The sequence below is a fragment of the Passer domesticus genome, chromosome 22, assembly GCF_036417665.1.
Source record: "Passer domesticus isolate bPasDom1 chromosome 22, bPasDom1.hap1, whole genome shotgun sequence".
Taxonomy (NCBI): Eukaryota; Metazoa; Chordata; class Aves; order Passeriformes; family Passeridae; genus Passer; species Passer domesticus.
Window position 1 is genome coordinate 5341604 of NC_087495.1, and position 20617 is coordinate 5362220.

A 20617-nucleotide genomic window follows, 5' to 3' on the forward strand; every position below is an offset into this window, starting at 1 on the left:
TCATTTTCCTTAAGATAAAGCCAAGAGCCACATAACTCGGAGTTTTCACTTCTGCAGGTACCAGGAAAGTTCTTACACAAAGAGGATGTGTTTTCTTCAGCAAAAACTTTATTTTTAGACACAGTGGACACAGAGGATAATAACTTTCTTTACTAAAAGCTACATGGTTCTTGCTGTGCACAATTCCTTTTCCCAGCAATATCTCCTTTTCTCCTAAAAACTGAAAAATCTGTACAAAAATGCATTTGGAAACTGCATTGTGTATTATACAGAATGTTTAAAATGAAAAAAAATTTAAAAAAAAAAAACCACACAAAAAAAAAAAAACCAACCAGTTTTTTCCCAACAAGCAATAGGGGAATAATTAATGCATACCAAGTGTCAACTGTCCATGGGGCAAGAAGAAAAGTCCAGGCATTCCACACAGCCCAGTGCTCCTGAAGGGATGTAAAAAGGAAAAGTTTGCAGCCCCTGTGACACTCCCCGTGCCTTGATCACTCAGCTATTGCCGACTTTGATGCTTCACAAGATGCCACTGGGCTATTTCATTAACTCCTTTGCAAACTCTCCTTTTCATTTTCAAGCTGCCTTTCTCTCCATGATGATTTAGGGGAAGAAAAAAAAAAAAAGGGTTGTGTTTGGGTTTTTTAACCATCCCCATTGTGTGTCACAGCTCAAACAATGCCCAGTTCAGGCCTGGTTTCTTTGGGGTAGGCACCAAGTTCCTGCACAGGAGCAGTTTTTGATCCCCTTTCCCCTTTTTAACATCAAAACCTGCCCGTGCTGTTCATGCTTATGACACATCAAAGGAAAACACAAAGTTTGAACAGTCAGCTTTTATCAATAAATCCTATTCTTTGGTTGAGAAATCTCAAAATTGGGGAAATCTTAAATTGGCAAACCAAAACCACCACGCCACTCTAAAAGCCAGGCTTCTACTGCTCTCTTAAGAGCAAGAACCACTACTGGGGCACTCTTAAATCAGATTTTAATGTATTACCCAAAAAGAGATACCTCTGACTCCTGCACTGCTGCAAAGGAAGGAAACAGCCCCACCAACAAGCAGTGAGGGGAATTTTCAGCTGAAGAGCTAAGGCCATTCTTCAGGATATTTTTACAAAACTACCCCTTTACAGTGATGTTCTTCAAACTCATGGGGCACATAACTTTTCCTCCTTTGCCAGATATTTGTGAGGGCAGCTGCACCAGCCAGCAGAACCACAGAGGCAAGGGTTTCCATGCTTGCTGTCAGAGGTGGAGCTGGGGAAGTGTTCTGCTCCTCAGGTGTGATGTGAGAAAACCCCTCAGAACCTGACAAGCCCCACGGAGTCCTGGCAAGCCAACCCCTCAAAGCCTGGCACAAACCCACCCCTCAAAGCCTGGAAAACCAAGCCCTCAAATCCTGGTACAAACCCCTCTCAACCTAACACAAACCCACCCCTCAAAACCTGGCAAACCAAGACCTAAAATTATAGTACAAACCCCTCTCAACCTGGGACAAACCCACCCCTCAAAGCCTGGAAAACCAAGCCCTCAAATCCTGATACAAACCCCTCTAAACCTGGGACAAAACCACCCCTGAAATCCTGGTAAAAACCAACCCCTTAAATCATGGTGGAAGCCCATCTAAACCTGGCACAAACCCACCCCTCAAAACCTGGCAAACCAAACCCTTAAATCCTGGCACAAACCCCACTAAACCTGGCACAAACCCACCCCTGAAAACCTGGCAAACCAAGCCCTAAAATCCTGGTAAAAACCAACCCCTCAAATCCTGATAAAAGCCCCTCTAAGCCTGGCATAAACCCACCTCTCAAAACACAGCTTAGGAGGCTAAATTTGTGAACAAATGGTGTGGAAATAGTCAGGTTCTGGGCAGGTGCAGGACATTGCTGCCCAGGTGAGGGGTTTGGGGACAGGAGGGGCAGTGACTGAGGAAGTGCTCAGTAGGATTCTGCAGGAATCTGTGACAGAAGCATTCCTTGAGGTTTGGGGTGACTCACGTGGTGGGATTCACAAGAATATACAGAGTAAACATGAATGGGAGTTCCTTGAGCTTTATGAAAAATCCATTTCTTCAGAATTAAAACCTTTCTCAGGGATGCACATCCTTCAGATAGAGAGACCCACACAGAAGTTGCACACAAATGCATTTTATTGCTCTCTACACACACAGAGATGCATACACAGTATGCAGGTGAGCCATAGGGCAGTCCCAGCACTGGGAGAAACATCATCCACCAGGAATTCAACCACTCAATACAGATAAAAAATCATTATTATAATGAAAATGCTAAAAAAAGCATAGCTTACACCCAAAATGTATAACATTGACAAATCAAGCCTGTTACCTACTACTTTTCTTTAACATAAAGCAATAACTTACTCTTTTTCTAAATTGAAAAAAGCATCAGATAGTAGAAATATTCCACATAGTTTCCTAACTCCTGGTCATCCCTCACACTGTATATACAGGACTATGAAAGGGCCATGGGGGAGAGATCCAAACCAAAACCAAACCCGTTTTTGATGCTGCACAGCTGATAAGCAAACAGAGGGAAATACTTTAACCAAGTGTTAAAGGGAATAAATTTATCCTCTGGTGTGACTGAGCCAACCAGAGTTGTCAGTCAAGCCAGAGCAAAGCTGATGGCTCTTACAGGGAATAGTAGAGAAAATCTCCTAGAGCAAGTCCTGTCCATCACAAGTGTAACATTTACAAACCCTCCTTCATTCTGAAGACATTGCCCCTGCCTGGGCAGCACTGCACCAGTGCCTACACAGCTTCAACACTAAACAGAACACCTCAGCTTTTGCCAGGGGATCCCAAAAAAGTCAAAAGCATGGCATTCTCTCGTACATAAATAAAACACGGGGGGGAAATAAAATTCCCTACGGGAGAGAGGATCAGAGCTGGACTATCAGATGCAGTCAGATCCTTCCTCTGGACTGTCACAGGTCCGTGCAGCGAGGACTCCTCTGACTACCAGGGCCTCCAGAGAGGGCTGCTGTCCTTTGGAGACACTTGTTTCAGGGCACTGGCGTTCCCAGGGGAGAAGGAGACCTCTGGAGCAGCTGACTGGCTCTTCTGGAAGTGGCTTAAAAGTTTGGTCTGTGTTTCAGTTCGGACTTTGTGGAGAGAGAGGAAATAGAAAGCTTCTTGCAAGCACCTGGAGTAGCCCTCTCTGAAGTCAAACTGGGAGCTTTTATGGAAGGATCCTGCAGCTGGAGAAGGGGAAAAAAAGAGGGTGAGGGAAGAAAGAATAGTTTAGAACAGCTGTCCATGTCTCGAGAGTCATACAAGAGTCACAGATTTGCAGTAAAATGGAGACTGAAAGAAAACTCAATACTCACTCTTCATCTGCAGCTGGCTCTGCTGCTTCAGGTAGCTGACAGTCATCTCCAGGATGTCGGCTTTCTCCAGCTTGGAGTTGGGCTGGTGCCTCTGGAACTCCTTCTCCAGGAGCAGCTTCAGCTGCTCGATGCTGCTGTTAATCCGGTCCCGGCGCATTTTCTCCACCACCGGCTTCCTCAGCTGTAAAAAGCAAAGGAAAAGAGAAACCCGTTATGAAAGGAAAAGAGAAACCTGACACTCTGCAGAGCTGCTTGTCGCCCACCACTGCCCCTCAACAGAGCGAGGCGAGGTCCCAGCTGGAATAAACTCTGCCCTGCCTGCACTTACTTTGTTTTTCTCCTTCGGTGTCAGCAGGTTGTCGGGCTCCAGGAAAACAGCGCTGGGAGCCATCCGTCCTGAGCAGAGAGTGCTTGGGGTGGAATCCGGGAGGAGCGTGCTGCTGGAAGCCGCCTGCAGCCGATATTTATACCATCCAAGCGTGTGGGTCTGAGGCTCGGCGGTGTTTCCCACACTCTCCAGCCAATCCGGGCCACGGGCAGCACAATGGGAGAAGCAGCTATTCCTGCATGCTCCAGTGGCTCTGAATAGGCCGCGGATAATGACCTGCTCCCCGAGGAGCAGGTGGGCACGGCGTGCTCCCTCAAGGGCTGGCATCAGAGTTACGTGTCAGGAGCTGGGAAAGAGCTGCCCTTCCACGGGAAAGGCTGCTGACTAATGCCCGGGATCAATAGCATTCCAGGGGCAGCCCGGGGGTCACAGGCGGGAGGAAGGAGGAGGAGGAGGAGGAGGCAGGAGGAGGTCAGCTGCCCATGGAGGGAAGGATGCTCCAGGCACACGCTGCAGCAGGAGCAGGGCACACGCCAGCAGCTCCTGGCTGAGATAAATGATTGGCTTTTCCCAAATATTAAAATGAATGTTATATGTGTTATGTTAGAATGTGTTACATGTGTTGTGTTAAGATGTGTGGTTTATGATTGGCTTTTCCCAAATATTAAATATTTAAATTAATATTATATGTGTTATATTAGAATGTGTTATATGTGTTGTGTTAAGATGTGTGGTTTATGATTGGCTTTTCCCAAATATTAAATATCTAAATTAATATTATATGTGTTATGTTAGAATGTGTTACATGTGTTGTGTTAAAATGTGTGGTTTATGATTGGCTTTTCCCAAATATTAAATATCTAAATTAATATTATATGTGTTATGTTAGAATGTGTTATATGTGTTGTGTTAAGATGTGTGGTTTATGATTGGCTTTTCCCAAATATTAAATATCTAAATTAATATTATATGTGTTATGTTAGAATGTGTTACATGTGTTGTGTTAAGATGTGTGGTTTATGACTGGCTTTTCCCAAATATTAAAATTAATGTTGTAATGCGTCATATGTGTTATGTTAAAATGCGTATTTTATTATTGGCTTTTCACAAGTATTAAAATTAATGTTATATGTTATAATGCGTCATATGTGTTATGTTAAAATGCGTATTTTATGATTGGTTTTTCCTAAATATTAAAATGAATATTATATAATGTGTTATATGTGCTTTTGGCAAATATTAAAATGAATATTATATGTGTTATATCAGAATGTGTTATATGTGTTATGTTATTATTAATGCATATTTTATGATTGGCTTTTCGCAAATTATAAAATTAATATTACATAATGTGTTATATGTGTTATGTTAAAATGCATGTTTTATGATTGACTTTTTGCAAATATTAAAATTAATATTATATGTGTTATGTTAAAATGTGTTATAAATGTTATGTTAAAATGCCTATTTTTTAATTGGCTTTTTGCAAATATTAAAATTAATATTATATGTTTTATGTTAAAATACTTATTATATGATTGGCTTTTGGCAAATGAATATTATATGTGCTATGTTAGAATGTGTTATATATGTTATGTTATACATTAGAGGGAAATCTTTGGTATCAGGAGTATTAGAAGTCTGTACCTCTCAAGTACCTCAGCCAATGGGGAAAGAGAGAAGGGAAATGTGGCTGGGAAATTGGGATAAAAAGGAGGCTGGGTCCGCCAAAAATTTGAGAGACCCCAGGGGAATGCCCCATGGCCTCTCCCTTTATTTGAATAAATTAAAAGGACTCCTCTGTTTCCTTTTTGGACATAAACCTCTGATGTTTGTGGATTAATATTCCCAACATTCCCTTCCCTCAGAACCTTATGCAGCCCTTTAGAAAACTCTCCTAAGCGCTTTATGTTTCTGTTTCCAGATACCTGCAAGACAAACACTTGTGGAGAAGGGGCTTGGGATTGTTTCAGAAACAGTTCAGTATCACATGCTTCCTCTTACTTCATCCCCAAAACACATTTTTCTCTAATTATTTTAATTTAGTCTATAAACAAGGGAAAAATGGGTGCAGAAGTGATTTATATCCTCAGAAACATATCAGAAATCAAATTCCTGATTCCTCATTCTTCTCCCCCGGGCCAGTTGCTTTGTTTGATGTGCTCAGGAGGTGCCTGCAGCTGGGAGAGCTGACAGTCTGATAAAAACACAGCCAGGGATTCCTGCTGGAAAACTTGAACCAGACCTGCCAGCAATTTATCCATCAAGGAATGTCAGGGCTTATGTTTGTGGAGCACTTACTGTAGTGAGTAAATAGCAGTTTTATTCACATTAATATACGTGTAGGTGTGTTCACCTTTACATTAAAGTGTGTGTGTGGTCACACAGGGCCTTTAATGTGCACACACAGCCCCAGAGCACAGGGACGCATTTCTCCCTCCCTCTGCAGCTCATTACTGGTGCACCAGGTAAGGCTCCAATGACCCCTTCCAGGCTCTGCTTTTCCATCCCTATTGTGCTGCCCTGAATGGGCTCCCTTCTCTCGGCACAGAGCAGCAGCTGTTGAGCTCCGGGTCTTTTATGTCAAGTTGTGGGAAAGCTTTTGTGACACCGTTTCACATGTTCTCCTCAAAGCCTGTGGATTATCTCTGAGCCCATGTAATGCCACCTCTGAAACCCATCTTGCCCTCTGTGCGTCCCTCTCGGGGACATTCCCTGAAACAGAAACTCCAGATCTGGGACTTGTTTCTCCAGCTCATTAACTGAGCACAGGAAAAACAAAAGTGCCAGTCCTCTGATGGGCAGGGAAGTTTTGCTAGAGACAATTGCTGTTTCCCTCTTTCCTCTGATTCTCCACTCAACACCCAGATAAAAACATTAATTCCATGGGAACAGTCGTGTCAACCTCACCCTCCTTGCTCTCGGGAGTGGTTGTGCACTGGCACAGTCAAGGGGTCACTGCTCAGAATTTCCTCTCCACCAGCATCCAAACTGACCCAGAGCCTGCACCTGAGGAGGCTGAATGCAAAATAATCTTCTGTGGCATTCCACTTTTGCTGGAGAGGCTGGAAGCCTCTCTGGGTGTGATAAGAATTACAATATTGGGAGATGAATGTAGCAAAATCTCCCCTGGGTGGGAAACCCATTGAGGTTCCTGCATCCTTGCTCTGTGTCACACACAAATTTTAAGGAATTTGAAATACAAACATGTATTTAAGACAGCTTTTTTTTTTTCTCTTTGGTTGCACAAGCTCTGAGGGGAAAAATTAGTCAATTACTGACCTAGTTGGAAGAGTTATTCAAATTAGATGCTCAATAACCCAAAATAGATGCTCTGCTTTGGCTGGAAATCCTAAAGAAAGTGGTAACAAAAATTTCTCCCTGTTATAAGTTTTACAGAGTCTGTGGACTTTACACTAAGAAGAATGAATTTGGAATTACACATCTCCTACTCCAAACACACACACTGCTGGACAGAAAGCTCATTAGGATCCCAAAATACTGGAGCTGGATGTTTGAAACAGGGCATCACCAGAATCCTTGCCAGATGTTAGCCCTTTAGAAACCTTAAGGATGCTGCTGCTTTCCCAGCTCTGGAGAGATGCTCCCTGCTCCCTCTGCTCCCTCCCAGCCCCTGCTGCCCAGATGGCCTTTGGGGAGCAGGGTTTCCCACTGAACACAAAGCAGAGCCAAGCAGCGTTGCTAATGTGGTTTGTAGTCGGGCACACTTCCTTTGTGACAGGAGGGAACGTGGTTAAGGAACGGTGTGGGACACTGGAGTAGGAGAAGGCAAACTTCCCCAGCCCTGCGTTGGTAACTCATTCAGAAAGGGGAGCAGCGGCAGGGATGAACTGGGGACAGGAAAGACAGCAAAATGTGGGACATTTAGCCAGTGCTGAGTCCTGCAGAGCGTCCTGAGGTGGAAAATAAAATGGGTCCAATCCCAAAGGCCTCACTGGGATCCACACTGGGGCCAACAGAGAATTTGGACTCCAAGATTTGCTTTGCAGATTTCGTACCTCTGGAGCTATTTCCTGATCTCTGTAAACTTGTAAATACAAATTACCTCCACGCCTACCTCAGAATGTATCAAAACCTAATCAAAATTTGAATTTTCTCCTGCCAAATACCAAAACAATAACCAGATCTGTTGTTTCCCATTTCTTTTCTCCATCTGGTATTGCTGGTATAACACTTGACTGAGTTTTCTCAGCTCTCATAGCTCCACATGGATCATACAAAACTCTCAGAATACCCTCATGGTCCACAGGAGTTGCTGCGTTTTCTGGGATGTATTAAACAGATTGGGGAGTTAAAGAGGCAGACAGGGGATGTGGCTCAGAATTCTCAGTGCAATCTGACCCACCTCTGCCACCTCCAGTGGGACAATTGGCTGTGACCTGACTGGTGGATGAGGAAGACTCTGCTCTGCAGCTCCTTTCCCTGTCATTTCCTCCCAGCCCTTCCCTGCTTTTCCTCCTAACCCTTCCCTACATTTCCTCCTAACCCTTCCCTAATTTCCTCCCTGTCCTGCTGCTTGGCTGGTGCAATTTCTGCCTGCCTTCACAGCTTCCTTCCCTTTTTTTTTTTCTTTTTTCCTCGTGGTTTGCTTTCCCTCCATGCAGGTTTTATAATCTGATTTTTCAATCTGTCACTCCTTTCCCCCCTGCCTGTCACAGGCAGATGTGGTTTGGGGACAGGGGTGTCTCAGAGCCCCACAGCCGTGGTGAGTGTGGAGTTCCCTCCAGTTTCCCACACCGCTCTCCCATTCAGGGCATTCAGGCTCAGGATAAAGGAAGTGTGCCATGCTACAAGCTGAATTAGAAATGGTGTTTGACTTCCCTTTGTACTGCACAGAAACCTTGCTCTGGGCAGACCATCTGCATAGCCCTCACCGTGGAGAAAACCATTGATCAAGGCCTGTCAGCCCAGCTGGGGGAACTTGGGAAAGTAATTCCTTGTGCCACTTCAGTTCTTTAGGGCTTAACATCTGGCTGGAGGGGGAGGCGACAGTTGATGGTTTAACAGTCTTGCTTCCTTTCAAGTTTGGGATGCTGTTTTGATCCCAGATAAGCCTTTCTGAAATCCTGATTTTAATAACATGGAAAGCATCCAGAAGAGTAGGAATAATGCACTGGCTTTGCATTTTCAAAGTGCTTTACAAATACCAGCTAATGAATTCTCAGCGACCTCCTCCGTGGGTGAGGATGTATTATTAGCAGTGTTTTACAAAGGCGGGAAAACGAGGCTGAGAGGAGAAAACCAAGATTTCAAGATTTCAAACAGCCTACAGGTCGCAGGCTTCTATGGCCAAGAGGTTGTTTGAGACATCTGGTTTGCAAAAATGCTCAGCACCCACTTTTGTTTTAATTAGCTTTGGCATCTCTGAATGGGGCCAGCTCCCTTGGTTGTGGAAGGACTTGGATTTCCAGGCTGGACCACACTCACAGCCATGCACCACCCAGATAAGCAGATACCAAAGTCCTCCTTTGCCTTCAAGTGCAGCAGTGGAGTTTTAAAATGTTATTTAGTATAATTTTTCTAAGCCCATGAAAACAGCTGGAAAGGAAGATAAACTCAAATCCCCAATCGGGAAATACTTATTGTTGTGTTCAACAGAAAACAACTCCATCTCTCCAGAAAGTAAACTAAGTTTTCATTTGCTTATTCATACCCCTGCAGACCTGCAGCTGTGCTTAGTCCCTGGGCTAGTCTGTCTGTCAGCACCAGGGAATTCTGCTCAGCTGCTTGCCAGCAGGAATGGTTATCCTGGGACTGGAGCTCCTCAGGGAGGGGCTGCAGTGTGCCCTGGATGGCCTGGACTCCTGAGGGAATACCAGGAAATCTGACAACGTGCATCCCTGGGGATGGAGGTGAGGGCACCCAGCCCTGCCCATCACCTGGCAGCTCTTGTGTGTGCCCCTCTTCTCAGGACCAGGTTATCCACCTCCTGAAAAACCCTTCTTGCTTTTATCAGACATCCTCTCTTCATTCTGCTGCCAGCTGAGCATGGCAAAGATGTCTCCAAACCCCCCCTGCCTGGAACAGGGACCTCACAGAGCCCTGGGACACTTCCCCCAGACATGGGGAAAAAAAAAACATGTCCATTGTGCTCTGCAGCTGGTGACTGATGGCTACCAAGCACAAGAAAATGGGTTCCAGTGGGAGTTTACACCCCAAAAATCACCCCAAAACTCACCTCAGACCTCAGGCTGAGCTCCAGGGAAAAGGAGCAATCCACTGGGGCATAAGGGAGAGTCAGCTTCAGGTTATAGACTTGTTCCCAAGGCAGGGACAATCAAAGGAGGCTCAGGGGACACCAGGAAGCCTGTGGCTCTTATCTCCCACCACTACCCTCGCTGCCTCTGAGTGATTAAATATCTGCCCCATGCAGATGGGATTAATTGCTGATCCTGTCAGGATCCTGCCCTCCTGTCTGGCACAGACACACCATTCCCCTCTCATTAATGACAGTAAGTGGCTGCTGGGGCCAGACCTCAGGAGCCACATTCCCCATTCCCAACCTGCTCTGCTGAAATATCCTCTCTGCAGGATACCTGCTCCCTGCCAAAAGCTTGGCAGCACTGTTTGCTGAGTCTTGTGACTTTTATTAGGAGACTCATAACACTTAGGGCCTTCAGCAGGACTTCATGGCCAAGCCTCATAATTCTATAAAGAGAGAAAACTTGATTATATCAATCCAAAGTCCAAATGCTCAGTTAAAAAAAAAAAATGCATCAAAATGCTTTTATTTTTCTGGGAAACATCAAATTGTTTTTGTTAAACCTCTGTGATGTTCGGCCAATTTCTTGGTTCCTCAGAGCCCAGATTTTGATATTTGAAAGGTTGGCAGCACTGTCAGACCCGCAGAGGTGTGGAGCCCATTGTAACAGCTGGATGCCATCATCTCCCAAAAACCCAAACAATGACAGAAGTGCACGAACCCAACAGCTTCTGTCACTGACAGGCTGTTCCCTCCCTTGGCCAGGGCAGGGGAGGTGACTGATGGGGAGTTCCAGAGGAGTTTCAGGGAGCCCCCAGTGAACTCAGCAGCATCCAGGATGGTTGGGAGAAACCTCAAACCCAGCCGGCAGCACGTGGGAGATCCCTCAGCCCCATCCCAGAGATGGGGAGCAGCAGCATTTCCAAAGTCCCTCTTAACTCAGCCCTGAGAGCCCCGGGAAGGAGCGGGAGGACAGGATCCATCCCGTGGCTGTTTTGGAAGGAGGAGGGTGGTAAACACAGAACATGGTGGCTCCCGCCAAGCCTGCTCCCAGGGCAATGTGTTCCTTTGAGACATAATTGATTCCTGCCATCAGGCACCAGCCTGCTCTCCCCCAGGGTCAGCGCTTTCCCACATCCAACCCCATTATCCCACAGACCATGCCTTTTGTACAACACACTCCAGCTATTCATGTGCAAAGCAGCTGTAATCCCCAGACCTTTCAGAGTCAATATACCAGGAAATAATAAATCCCTCTTGTGCACTCTTGAATATGCCGAGAGGTGACTTGTGGGAATTTCAGCTGGGCAGAAAAATAATAAATTCCCCTTAATTTTTAATTATTTGTGATACTCACTGTAGAAGGGCTATGTCATTGGGGCATGACTACTTGGGGGTCACCACACAAGCAGCTATAGAAATTGCTTTTGCCTCTAACAACCCTAAAAATGCAGATCAAGTTGTCTCACATGTTTCTTAATGATCAAAGTCCACTTCCCTTCACTCATGCACCGGGGAATGGCAGTATATTAAACATCCTGGATCTGAAGAAAAACTAATTAAAAAAGGTTAAATCTGTGAAGAATGTACTTTGCAGTATTAAGACCCCTTTTTGAGTGGGTTCTGATGTCTCAAGTAGGCAAGATAATGCCATGTTAATGACATTTAATGGAATATTTCATACAACAGTTCATAATAACAACATAACCTTTTCCCCTGGAAGAGGCAGATTTCCCTTGAGTCCCACCCCATTGGGTTCACATGCAGAGTTCCCTGTGGGAACAGAAGCCAATCCTGAATAACAAGTTTTTTATGGCTATTTCCTTACATATTTCCTTCCAGCCAAACCATTTTTATACTATTTTCTGTGTGGAATGTCATGTCACTGAAAGACCCTGAGTAGAGCATGATAGGCAGGATTAGGGTTAGGGCTGGGGTTAAGGGCAGGGTTAGGGCTGGGAGAAGGGATCTTCATCTGAGACATCAAAGGAAGCAGTGGCAGGGCTAGGGGCAGGTTTAGGGGCAGGTTTAGGGGCAGGTTTAGGGCTGGGAGAAGGGATCTCCCTCTGAGACACCAAAGGAAGCAGGGGCAGGGCTAGGGGCAGGTTTAGGGGCAGGTTTAGGGCTGGGAGAAGGGATCTCCCTCTGAGACACCAAAGGAAGCAGTGGCAGGGTTAGGGGCAGGGTGAGGGGCAGATTTAGGGGCAGGGTTAGGGCTGGGAGAAGGGATCTCCATCTGATACCAAAGGAAGCAGTGGCTCCTCAATTAAGAGCTGTCAGAGAGTCATTAGGGGTCACCTCAAACAGGTAGTTCCTTGTCTTTTCTCACCTTGGCCATGAACCTCCAGGGAGGAAGTTGTGAGAACATGGGGGTGATGAAGGGATGTGCTAAGGGATTTGTGGTGCTGAAATCTGTGAATCTTAACCATTAGATGAGGTCCACCCAGCAGTGACACACAGACCCAATAATTTACCAGGGTTTATCATTTTGAACAGCATTCAAAAATAACACTTCCCACCCAGGTGTGCCTGCCTGGGACACTGGCAGTGTTATTGCTGCCACCAGCACATTCCTCATTCAGCTGAGATCAGATCTGCCTTCATCCTGACCTCCCTCCATTTCCCTGGCTATAAAAGCTTTCCCAGCACTGCTCCCAGCACACAGGGAGAAGAGGCTCTCTGAGCACCCCCAGCACTGCTGCTGCTCCACTCTGCTCGCTGGGGTGCTCCCAGGTGATGCCAGAAAAGCACACGGGCCAGGTGAGCCCCATCCCTGCCTCAGCACAGGCACAGGTCAGCTCCCAGCTCCCACAGGGCTCTGTGGCAGAGCTCAGCACCACTCTCCCATTTCCCAGAACAGCAAACTGAGGCACAGTAGAGCAAACCAGAGCCCCAGGACAGCCTGAGCTGCAGCTCAGCTCAGCACTCCTGCAGCCACCCCTGCATGAACCGGTGTCCCTGCCCTTGTCACCCCTTTCTCCCTGGATGGTGAAACGTGCCCATTTCAGCCTTCCTGGGTGAAAAAGCCACAGAGTTCATGGTGCCCCAAGAGGAGCACAGCTCCACAAAGGGGTTATTAGCACCAGGCTGTGTGGGTTTGGATTTCTCTGCCTTTCCCATACTCTTCCCCCATTGATAACATTTCTTGCAGGGACAATAGAAGTGTGCCTTGCAACTACTCCCGACATTAGTGACGGTGCTTGAGCCTGAATGATTTAAAGGGAAGGAATCCAACTCCCAAAAGACCATCTGGCTATCAGTTCTAATACAGCAATAAAGGTCAGGGCTTCTCAGGAGTTGGGGAAAAGATGGTTTTTGACATTGAAGAGCCTTCAACCAGCTTGGTCCAAGCCTACCTGTCTGCCAGCACGGCTCCCCTGCTAGGAAAGGGATAACCCAGGATAGCAGCTCCAGGAGGAAGAACAGCCAGAGAACACAGGAAAACACCTCATTAAAGCTGCCAGAAGCTGGGGCTTGGTCTCTGAGCTGTGTCTTATTTTGTATCATAATCCTCTGACTGCTTCAAAGTGCTCATGAGATGTCTTGTCTCCTGGCTTTCCCACAACGCAGGGAATAAAGGGCTCCAAGGACAACATCTGCCCTTCACAAAGAGCTGAGTCCATTCAGGCTGCTACAATGAGTCCCACGTCACTGCCCAGAGCAGTGACACCTCCCTCCTTCCTGTCAACTGCCCATAACCCCCAGGCTTCATTGCAGCATTTCCAAGCAAGGAATTCTTTGGTTTTCTTACCTCACTGCACATTTCCCTCCTGCCTTGCCATGCCCAGATGCTCAGAGGAGGAGCACACCTCTGCCTGGGGCTCCTGAGCTGGACCCACACACGGCAGGATGCAGCACAGCTTCCCCCAGGTAGCTTCTGGGTTATTTTTGGTGCTGTCTCAAGGGCTGTACCCAAGCAGATATTTTACTCACAACGCAAAATCAGAGCTGACCTCCAGTGCCCTCACAGCTTCATTCTTTATCTTGCCCTCATCACAAAATAAATGGTGCTTAATTCATCCTGGCGTTTCCATAAAAATACAAGCAAGCAGCACATTTTCCAGATCAAAAATGGAGTGGGGATGGCATGCTGAAGGTTACACAGCGAGGTAGGTACATGGTGTCTGAGATCTGACATTCAGAACACTCTCCAGGGCCAGGTCAGAACCAGGCACACCTGAAACCTCAGCAAGGAGCAGAACCGACCTTACTGAAGGCCAAAGATGGGCCTTGGCTGCTAAATCCCATTCATGGCCCACCTCTGGTTTCCCAAGACTTCCCAGGATTCTGGGTTGAGCCTCGTGCTATCCTTTAGCCCATCTTAACCATCATTTCTGAAAAGGTCTGTGTGGAAGAGATAGATGAGAAAAAGGAACAGCAAGAGCTGCAGGGGTGACTCTGCATGGCCCAGCTCTGCTGGGAGGTGTGGGCTGTCCTTGCTGGGGACAATGGGAACAGTGGTGCATCAGGCTCACAGACTCTGGTGTGTATTAAAACCCCTTTTTGAGTGGGTTCTGATGTCTCAAGGGGGCAAGATAATGCCGTGTTAATGACATTTAATGGAATATTTCATACAACAGTTCTAATAACAACACAACCTTTTCCCCTGGAAGAGGCAGATTTCCCTCGACTCCCACTCCATTGGTTCACGTGCAGAGTTATGATTCCCTTGTGGGAACAGAAGCCAGGAGAGAGAAAGTGGGGTCACAATTCTCTAGCTATTCTCACTGTTGATCCAACAACCCTTTAGAAATGTCCTGTGAAGAAACCTGTGGTCACCCTTCGTGTCACCCATTAAAGTGCAATGACTGGATGGACACACACACACACACAGAGCTCCCCCAGGCTCTGGGAAGTGCAGAGATGTCCCTGGGGCTGCTGATTTGAACTCCAGCAGGGCTGCCCTCCCTTTCCCACCTTCCCCCAAAAGCGTGCCTCCTCCTCCGTGCCCGGCACATGCGAGGCTCAGGAATGCCATTGATCCCAGCCCAACCAGCTGGAGGCTCCGTGCTTTCCCAGCTCCCCACGCCCGCACACTCCACCAGCAGCGTGGGCAGAAGGTTATTCTCCCCGGGGCATTGGCAATCAATGTACCATGCACTAATGGATGCTTCCTCTATTGTCCCTCTGCGGGCCTGGATTGGCTGCGGGGCTGTGGGAAACACCAGCGATCCCAACACTCACGTATCTGCCCCGGCTCCCCGGGTATAAATAGAGGCACTTGGGAGCTGCCAAAGCATCTCCTCACACTCGGCACAGCAGCTGCCTGGGGTCTGTGCCCAGGGCTCAGTGCTCAGAATGGCTCCCAGCAATGCTCTCATGCTCCACATGGAGGAGAAGCTGCTGCCAAAGGAAAAGAATAAAGTAAGTAGAGCCCCCGAGGGGATTGGAAAGGCTGGCCTGCCCCTAGCAAATAAATATAACTTGGGAGAAGAGGGGGAAATGGTCTGGGGGAAAGCAAATATGTTAAAGAGAGATAAGAGGGATTATATAAATTTTTAAAAATTAAAAGAAGTGGGGAATGGGTAGGCAGCATCACACAGCTCTCCTGCCACAAAAAAGTGTCTTTGAAGATGGGTGTATCAGGGCATCTGAGGGGAAATTGGGTCAGGTCTCACCAAATCCCTGACTTTCTGCTCCCTCTCTCACAGCTGAGGAAGCCGGTGGTGGAGAAAATGCGCCGGGACCGGATTAACAGCAGCATCGAGCAGCTGAAGCTGCTCCTAGAGAAGGAGTTCCAGAGGCACCAGCCCAACTCCAAGCTGGAGAAAGCCGACATCCTGGAAGTGGCTGTCAGCTACCTGAAGCAGCAGAGCCAGCTGCAGGACCAAAAAAGTGAGTGCAGAGCAGGTATGGCACACCCGGACCTGCTCCCAGGGCTGTGCCCTCCCAGACACCCCGAGAAGAGCAGGGGCTGGAGCACCCCAGCCCCAGGCACAAATCACCTCTGCCCCATGTTTTGGTCATGATTTTAACCCCCTGCACGTGCTTTTCTTTCTCTTTCAGCATTCATCCACAAGAACCCAGAGCAGGACTTTAACAGCGGGTACCTGCGGTGCCTCAAGGAAGCGATGCACTTTCTGTCCTACTACGAGCCCAAGAAGGAGACCCAGGTCCAGCTGATCAAGCACTTCTGCAAGGCTCAGCTGGGTGCAGATGCCTCCTACTCTGCAGCTCTGCGTGGCTCCCCCCTGTCTCCCTGTGTGCTTCCCAGAAAACAGCCTGCCCAGAAGAGCGTGCCTGCTGCTCCGACCATCTGGAGACCCTGGTAGACCTGCTGAACTTTATCCCCACGTTTTGCTCCAAAAACTAGAGGGACCTGTGGTTTGTTAGTTCCTCTTTGAAGTAGGAAACATTGCTTTCCAAAGGAGGGAGGAGGGGGCGGTTATTGTTTTTCTGTCACCAGAAATGAGGGTCGCTGGGTGGTTTCCCTTCATAGTGAAGGACTCTGGGTATATCTTGCAGCAAATTTGTTGCTTTTATTGGTGGCTCCAAAGACAGGACCAAGTTCTGTGGTGATTTAGAGAGCAAATGACCTTTGGTTTCCATCACAGGCTGCTGAGCCTGTGGCTGTCAGTTGAAATCTTTCTGCTGACTGCCTGGGTCACAGGTTCAAGTGCTCCATTGTCTCCAGATAATGTATTGACCTTCCTCAAGAAGGAGCCCTTTGGAGAATGTATTTTGTATCATAAAGAGAGGATTCAGCCTTTCCCTTTTGAGTGAAAGATGTTATTAAGAAATGCTGATTCTTCTGAAGCTCCTCTGCTATTTTTAGTATCCTTCTTACAGAAAGTTGTGATGATCACAGAGAGCTCTAGGGACAATTCTCTTCGTGTCACTTTGTGCTGCTCTCGTGTGAGGGATAATTGGTGCCTTTTGTAAAGGAAATACCTCTGCTATACCTTAAGGAAAAGGGGGAGGAAGGGAGGCAAGAAGTACTTTATAATCATTCACTGAGCATGCTAAGGAGCTTAAAAAGCTTTTATAAAGTTGTGATGTATTCATCCTGTGTGATGTTCAACTTGTGTGTCTTCACTGTACAGTACAATAAAAACGGTTTTAGTCATTAATGCTTTGCTTTGGAATGATTAAAAGGGCTGACACTGCTGGACTGGGTGCCTGCAGCCTCTCCTGTGGTGGGGGAGCCATCAGGAGGTGTCAGTTCTGAGCCCTTCACTCCAACACATGAATTACATCTGTGAAATCCCTTTGGCAGAGCTGGGTTTCAGATCCTGTAAGGAAGCAACCTCTGGAAAAGTTATCAAAAATCAAAATGGAAGTGAATTTGAAGTGAGGTGCTGAGAAGTGGCAACCTTTCAGATTTAACAGGGACCCGTTCAGCCTCCAACAAATCACTCATTCCACAGCCACTTCATTTCCCCCACTAATTTTTCCAGCAAGCTGAGATGAGCCTTGTTCTTTCTGCCTGTTTGCAAGGGAGTATTGTGCAAATTTCCCAATAACTTCCAAAGAGTTTGGCACCTGCCTCAGCTTGGGGATCTTTAAAACTACCTGCAATGGGGTGAACTAATTTTTGATGTCTTAATTTTATGACACAAATTCTGTTCGGCTCCCTTGACTGAAGTGAAATTAGCCCACATATGGCTAAAAGGATAATTAGATAAGAGAGGCTGAGAAAGCATTTCCTCTCCTAAATTATTTCCTTTTATTTTACCTTCTCTTCAAAATAAATCTGCACAAATAATCATTTCACAAAGCTATTCTCCAACCACAGTAATTCTCTGGTTTGGGTTTATGTGACAGGGCACACTCTCCTTCTTCCAGGGATACAGGAACAGCACAAAACACATTTGGTCAACAATCCAGCTTTCCTCAGACTCCCTGGGAGAGGTACCCTTGAAAAGTTGCATTTCAAGCACTCAGGGTCTGCTCCCAAACAAAAGGAAACACTGCATACCTGATCTTGTCAAAAGCACGGAGCAACCTGAGATCTGCCCAGCTGACAGATCAAACTGCATCCAGCACTGAACCACCAGGGTTTGTGGTGAAAACCTCTGTTAACCACACAGAGAATCCCCAAAAGCAACCAGGGATGTGCTGCTCTGCCTTATTTTGGGCCGTGGATCATTTTTGTTTTATTTGTGCACAGGCTGGTGGAGTGCTCCTCTCTGCCAGTGCAGGGCAAGGGGGGGGTTGGTACAGGTCTCTACCAGTGCTCCAGATTTATTCTTCCTAATGAACTGCTAAATAATTCACAAGAGATATTTTTGGGTTTTATGGTTGCTTAGCAAGCTTGAAGAACTCACTTCAACCTCGCTGTGCTCGACTTGTCCTTGCCAATTAGCACAGGCTTCTGAATCCCAGCAAAACTCCAGCTGCTGTCCATGCCCGTGGGGTTTTAAATCAAGCCTAATTGGGGCGGTTTGGGGGAGTTCAGGCTCAGCTGGAGTGCCATGTGCCCCAAAGCCCAGCCCAGCCTGATGTGCACCGCTGGGAGCACAGCCACACGTGGCAAGGAACAGGCTGCTGCTCTTCTGGGGATGGGATTCCACCCAAGGAACCACGCTCGGGGGTCACAGCTGGCAGCACATCTGCAGGTTGTGTAAAAAAAAATGAGTGTAAGGGAGAGAAACAGTGAATTCCTCCTCTCTATACACTGGGAAGGGACTAAACCCCACAGGAAAAGCTGCTTTTTGTGGTCCAAGTGCTGCCAGTGCCCCCCTTCTTCTTTCCACCAAGCCCAGCCTTGCCCCTCTGGGCTTTAATTAACCAATTACCCCAGAGCTAAAAGCCAGACCTCCGGCCTGCCCGGCCCTGCACGGCAAAGGTTATGTTTACAATTTATTAATTATTATCACTTCTCATAATTGAACTCAAAGCTTCTTAGGGCTCCTCCGGCCCCTGGGGTGAGTCTCCCCTGCTCCCAACACATTCCCACCCTTAGGGAAGATGTTGTTGATTATGCTGATCCCACAGCTCAGGAATACTCTCCTGACAAAGCCCCTATTAACCTCAGAGTGTGGGCCTGAGTTTCTCGGAGTTTCCCACACTTTCTTCCCTATTTAGGGCATTCAGGAGCCCACAAAGGAAGCGTGCCTCACAACAGCCCACATTAGTGACGCTTTTTGGCTCCGCATTGTGACGAGCAGCAATTCCTGTCCCGATGGACCATCTGGAGAGCTATTTTCCCAAGGAGCACATTGATCGATCAGTATTATTCGAAGTCCCTTTTAAAACTTGGGAACGTTATGCTCTTTGACACTAAATAGGTGTCTCAAGAGGGGTTGTCAGAAAGATTTTAAACCATTTAAGGAAGGCACAGGGAAGGGAAAAAAAAACATTAAAAATCTTAATTATTTCTTTAAAAACGCCATCAGTGGCATCTGGGAGACAGGCTGGCATGAATGTAGGAAATGGCCTGAAATAAAAATGCTCTGAAATTGGTGCAAGCCATCGAGTTGTGAGCTGGAAGCACAGCCACAGAGGTACAGGGCACTGCTTTTCAAATCTGTGTGACAGAGACAAGGAAATTCTGGGCTTCCACACTCCTTGCTGGTACTCCACCCTCCTCCAGACCTGTTGCTCCATTGCAGCACGCTGAGTTCCCCTCCATGGAAAATTATGGGCTAAGAAAGCTGCCAGTTGGTGTTACAAGCAGTAGCAGCTTTTGTGGAAACTGTGTGTGGAGTAAATTACAGAAACCACCAAATTCAGTAAATTACTGAAACCACCACCCATAAACCAGGAGCAGAAAGGCCCAGCAGCGATTCCTCAGGGTGGAGATCCTCCAGCTGCTCTGATTTCTGGATTGTGATGGACTCCAGGCAGCCTTGGGGTGGCTGGATCCTTTCCTGGATCCCTGGGGTTGTTCCTCAGCTCACAGCAATCCCCCACAGCTCAGGGGAGCAGCTCCAGTTGGAGATGATGGAGATGGGGAAAGCTCCTGCCTGGCATTGCTGGGCTGTGAGGACAGACAGGGACAGCCCCTGGCAGGCTGTGATTTTGGGGACAGCATCTTCATGATGCAGCTGAGGGTTTGGTGGAATTTACAGAGGAGCAGCCTCTGCCCACAGCATCTCCAGATCTCACACCCCGCTCCAAAAAAGGGAATTATTCTGTCCTGTTGTTCAGTCAACTCCATGTTTGGCAGTTTTGGGGATTTGTCTCTTTTAATCCTTCATTCCCAAACCAGGGAAAATCGTGTCTCTGAGCCTCAGAGAGCCCAACTTTCTGGCTCTGCAGCAACAGTCCAAGGCACAAACTCCTCCCAGGGACAAGGATTTGGATCACAAACACGTTTCAGGGGGACAGACTGCTGCACCAACAGTAGGATTTTTAAAAAAGACCAAACTGAACAAACAAATTACAGACTTTAACAAAGACTAAATGGACTTCCTACAGCAGAGGATGATTTTTCCTTACTGAAGTCCTTGCAGGAAGGGCATTCTGCACTCCATGAGAATATACTGTAAGGCCAGCCCAAGTCTGGACAATTTCTTATTCACAACCACCAAGACAATTTCTTATTCACAACCACCAGTTAGGAAACGCTGTTGCCATTAAGTTTTCAGCTCTTAATAACCAAACCAACCAGGGGGAATATTTGCTTCTCTCACCCCGCAGCAGCACACGGAGGGTGCGGATGAGGCAGGCACGGGGGGAGTGGAAGATTTGTGGGCAGGGAGGTTTGGGAGCAGAGGGCTGCTGCGTGCCTGCTTCACCATTCCCGTCAGACGGAGCGAGCTGCCAGC

General features: G+C 47.2%; 2 protein-coding genes across 2 annotated transcripts; one reads left to right on the forward strand and one right to left on the reverse strand.

Annotated features, from left to right (window-relative positions):
- Positions 1–2137: 2137 nt before the first annotated feature.
- LOC135285180 (transcription factor HES-5-like) lies at positions 2138–3933 on the reverse strand. The gene is made up of 3 exons (XM_064397215.1): positions 3683–3933; positions 3355–3535; positions 2138–3225 (listed from the first exon to the last, which is right to left on the reverse strand). The coding sequence occupies exons 1-3, from the start codon at positions 3743–3745 to the stop codon at positions 2984–2986; spliced, it is 486 nt and encodes a 161-aa protein (XP_064253285.1). The 5' UTR covers positions 3746–3933; the 3' UTR covers positions 2138–2983.
- Positions 3934–15017: 11084 nt separating this feature from the next.
- LOC135285184 (transcription factor HES-5-like) lies at positions 15018–16975 on the forward strand. The gene is made up of 3 exons (XM_064397218.1): positions 15018–15269; positions 15557–15755; positions 15912–16975. Exons 1-3 carry the CDS (start codon positions 15204–15206, stop codon positions 16175–16177), a joined length of 531 nt encoding a protein of 176 aa, XP_064253288.1. The 5' UTR covers positions 15018–15203; the 3' UTR covers positions 16178–16975.
- The last annotated feature ends 3642 nt before the right edge of the window (positions 16976–20617 follow it).

What these genes read in the sequence shown, in the direction of transcription:
- LOC135285180 (XM_064397215.1), bottom strand. Translation starts at nt 3,745, where the DNA reads ATGGCTCCCAGCGCTGTTTTCCTGGAGCCCGACAACCTGCTGACACCG. An exon ending in CACCGAAGGAGAAAAACAAA is followed by an intron (nt 3,536 to 3,682) that starts GTAAGTGCAGGC and finishes TGCTTTTTACAG; the next exon opens with CTGAGGAAGCCGGTGGTGGA. An exon ending in GAGCCAGCTGCAGATGAAGA is followed by an intron (nt 3,226 to 3,354) that starts GTGAGTATTGAG and finishes CCCCTTCTCCAG; the next exon opens with CTGCAGGATCCTTCCATAAA.
- LOC135285184 (XM_064397218.1), top strand. Translation starts at nt 15,204, where the DNA reads ATGGCTCCCAGCAATGCTCTCATGCTCCACATGGAGGAGAAGCTGCTG. An exon ending in TGCCAAAGGAAAAGAATAAA is followed by an intron (nt 15,270 to 15,556) that starts GTAAGTAGAGCC and finishes CCTCTCTCACAG; the next exon opens with CTGAGGAAGCCGGTGGTGGA. An exon ending in AAAAAGTGAGTGCAGAGCAG is followed by an intron (nt 15,756 to 15,911) that starts GTATGGCACACC and finishes TTTCTCTTTCAG; the next exon opens with CATTCATCCACAAGAACCCA.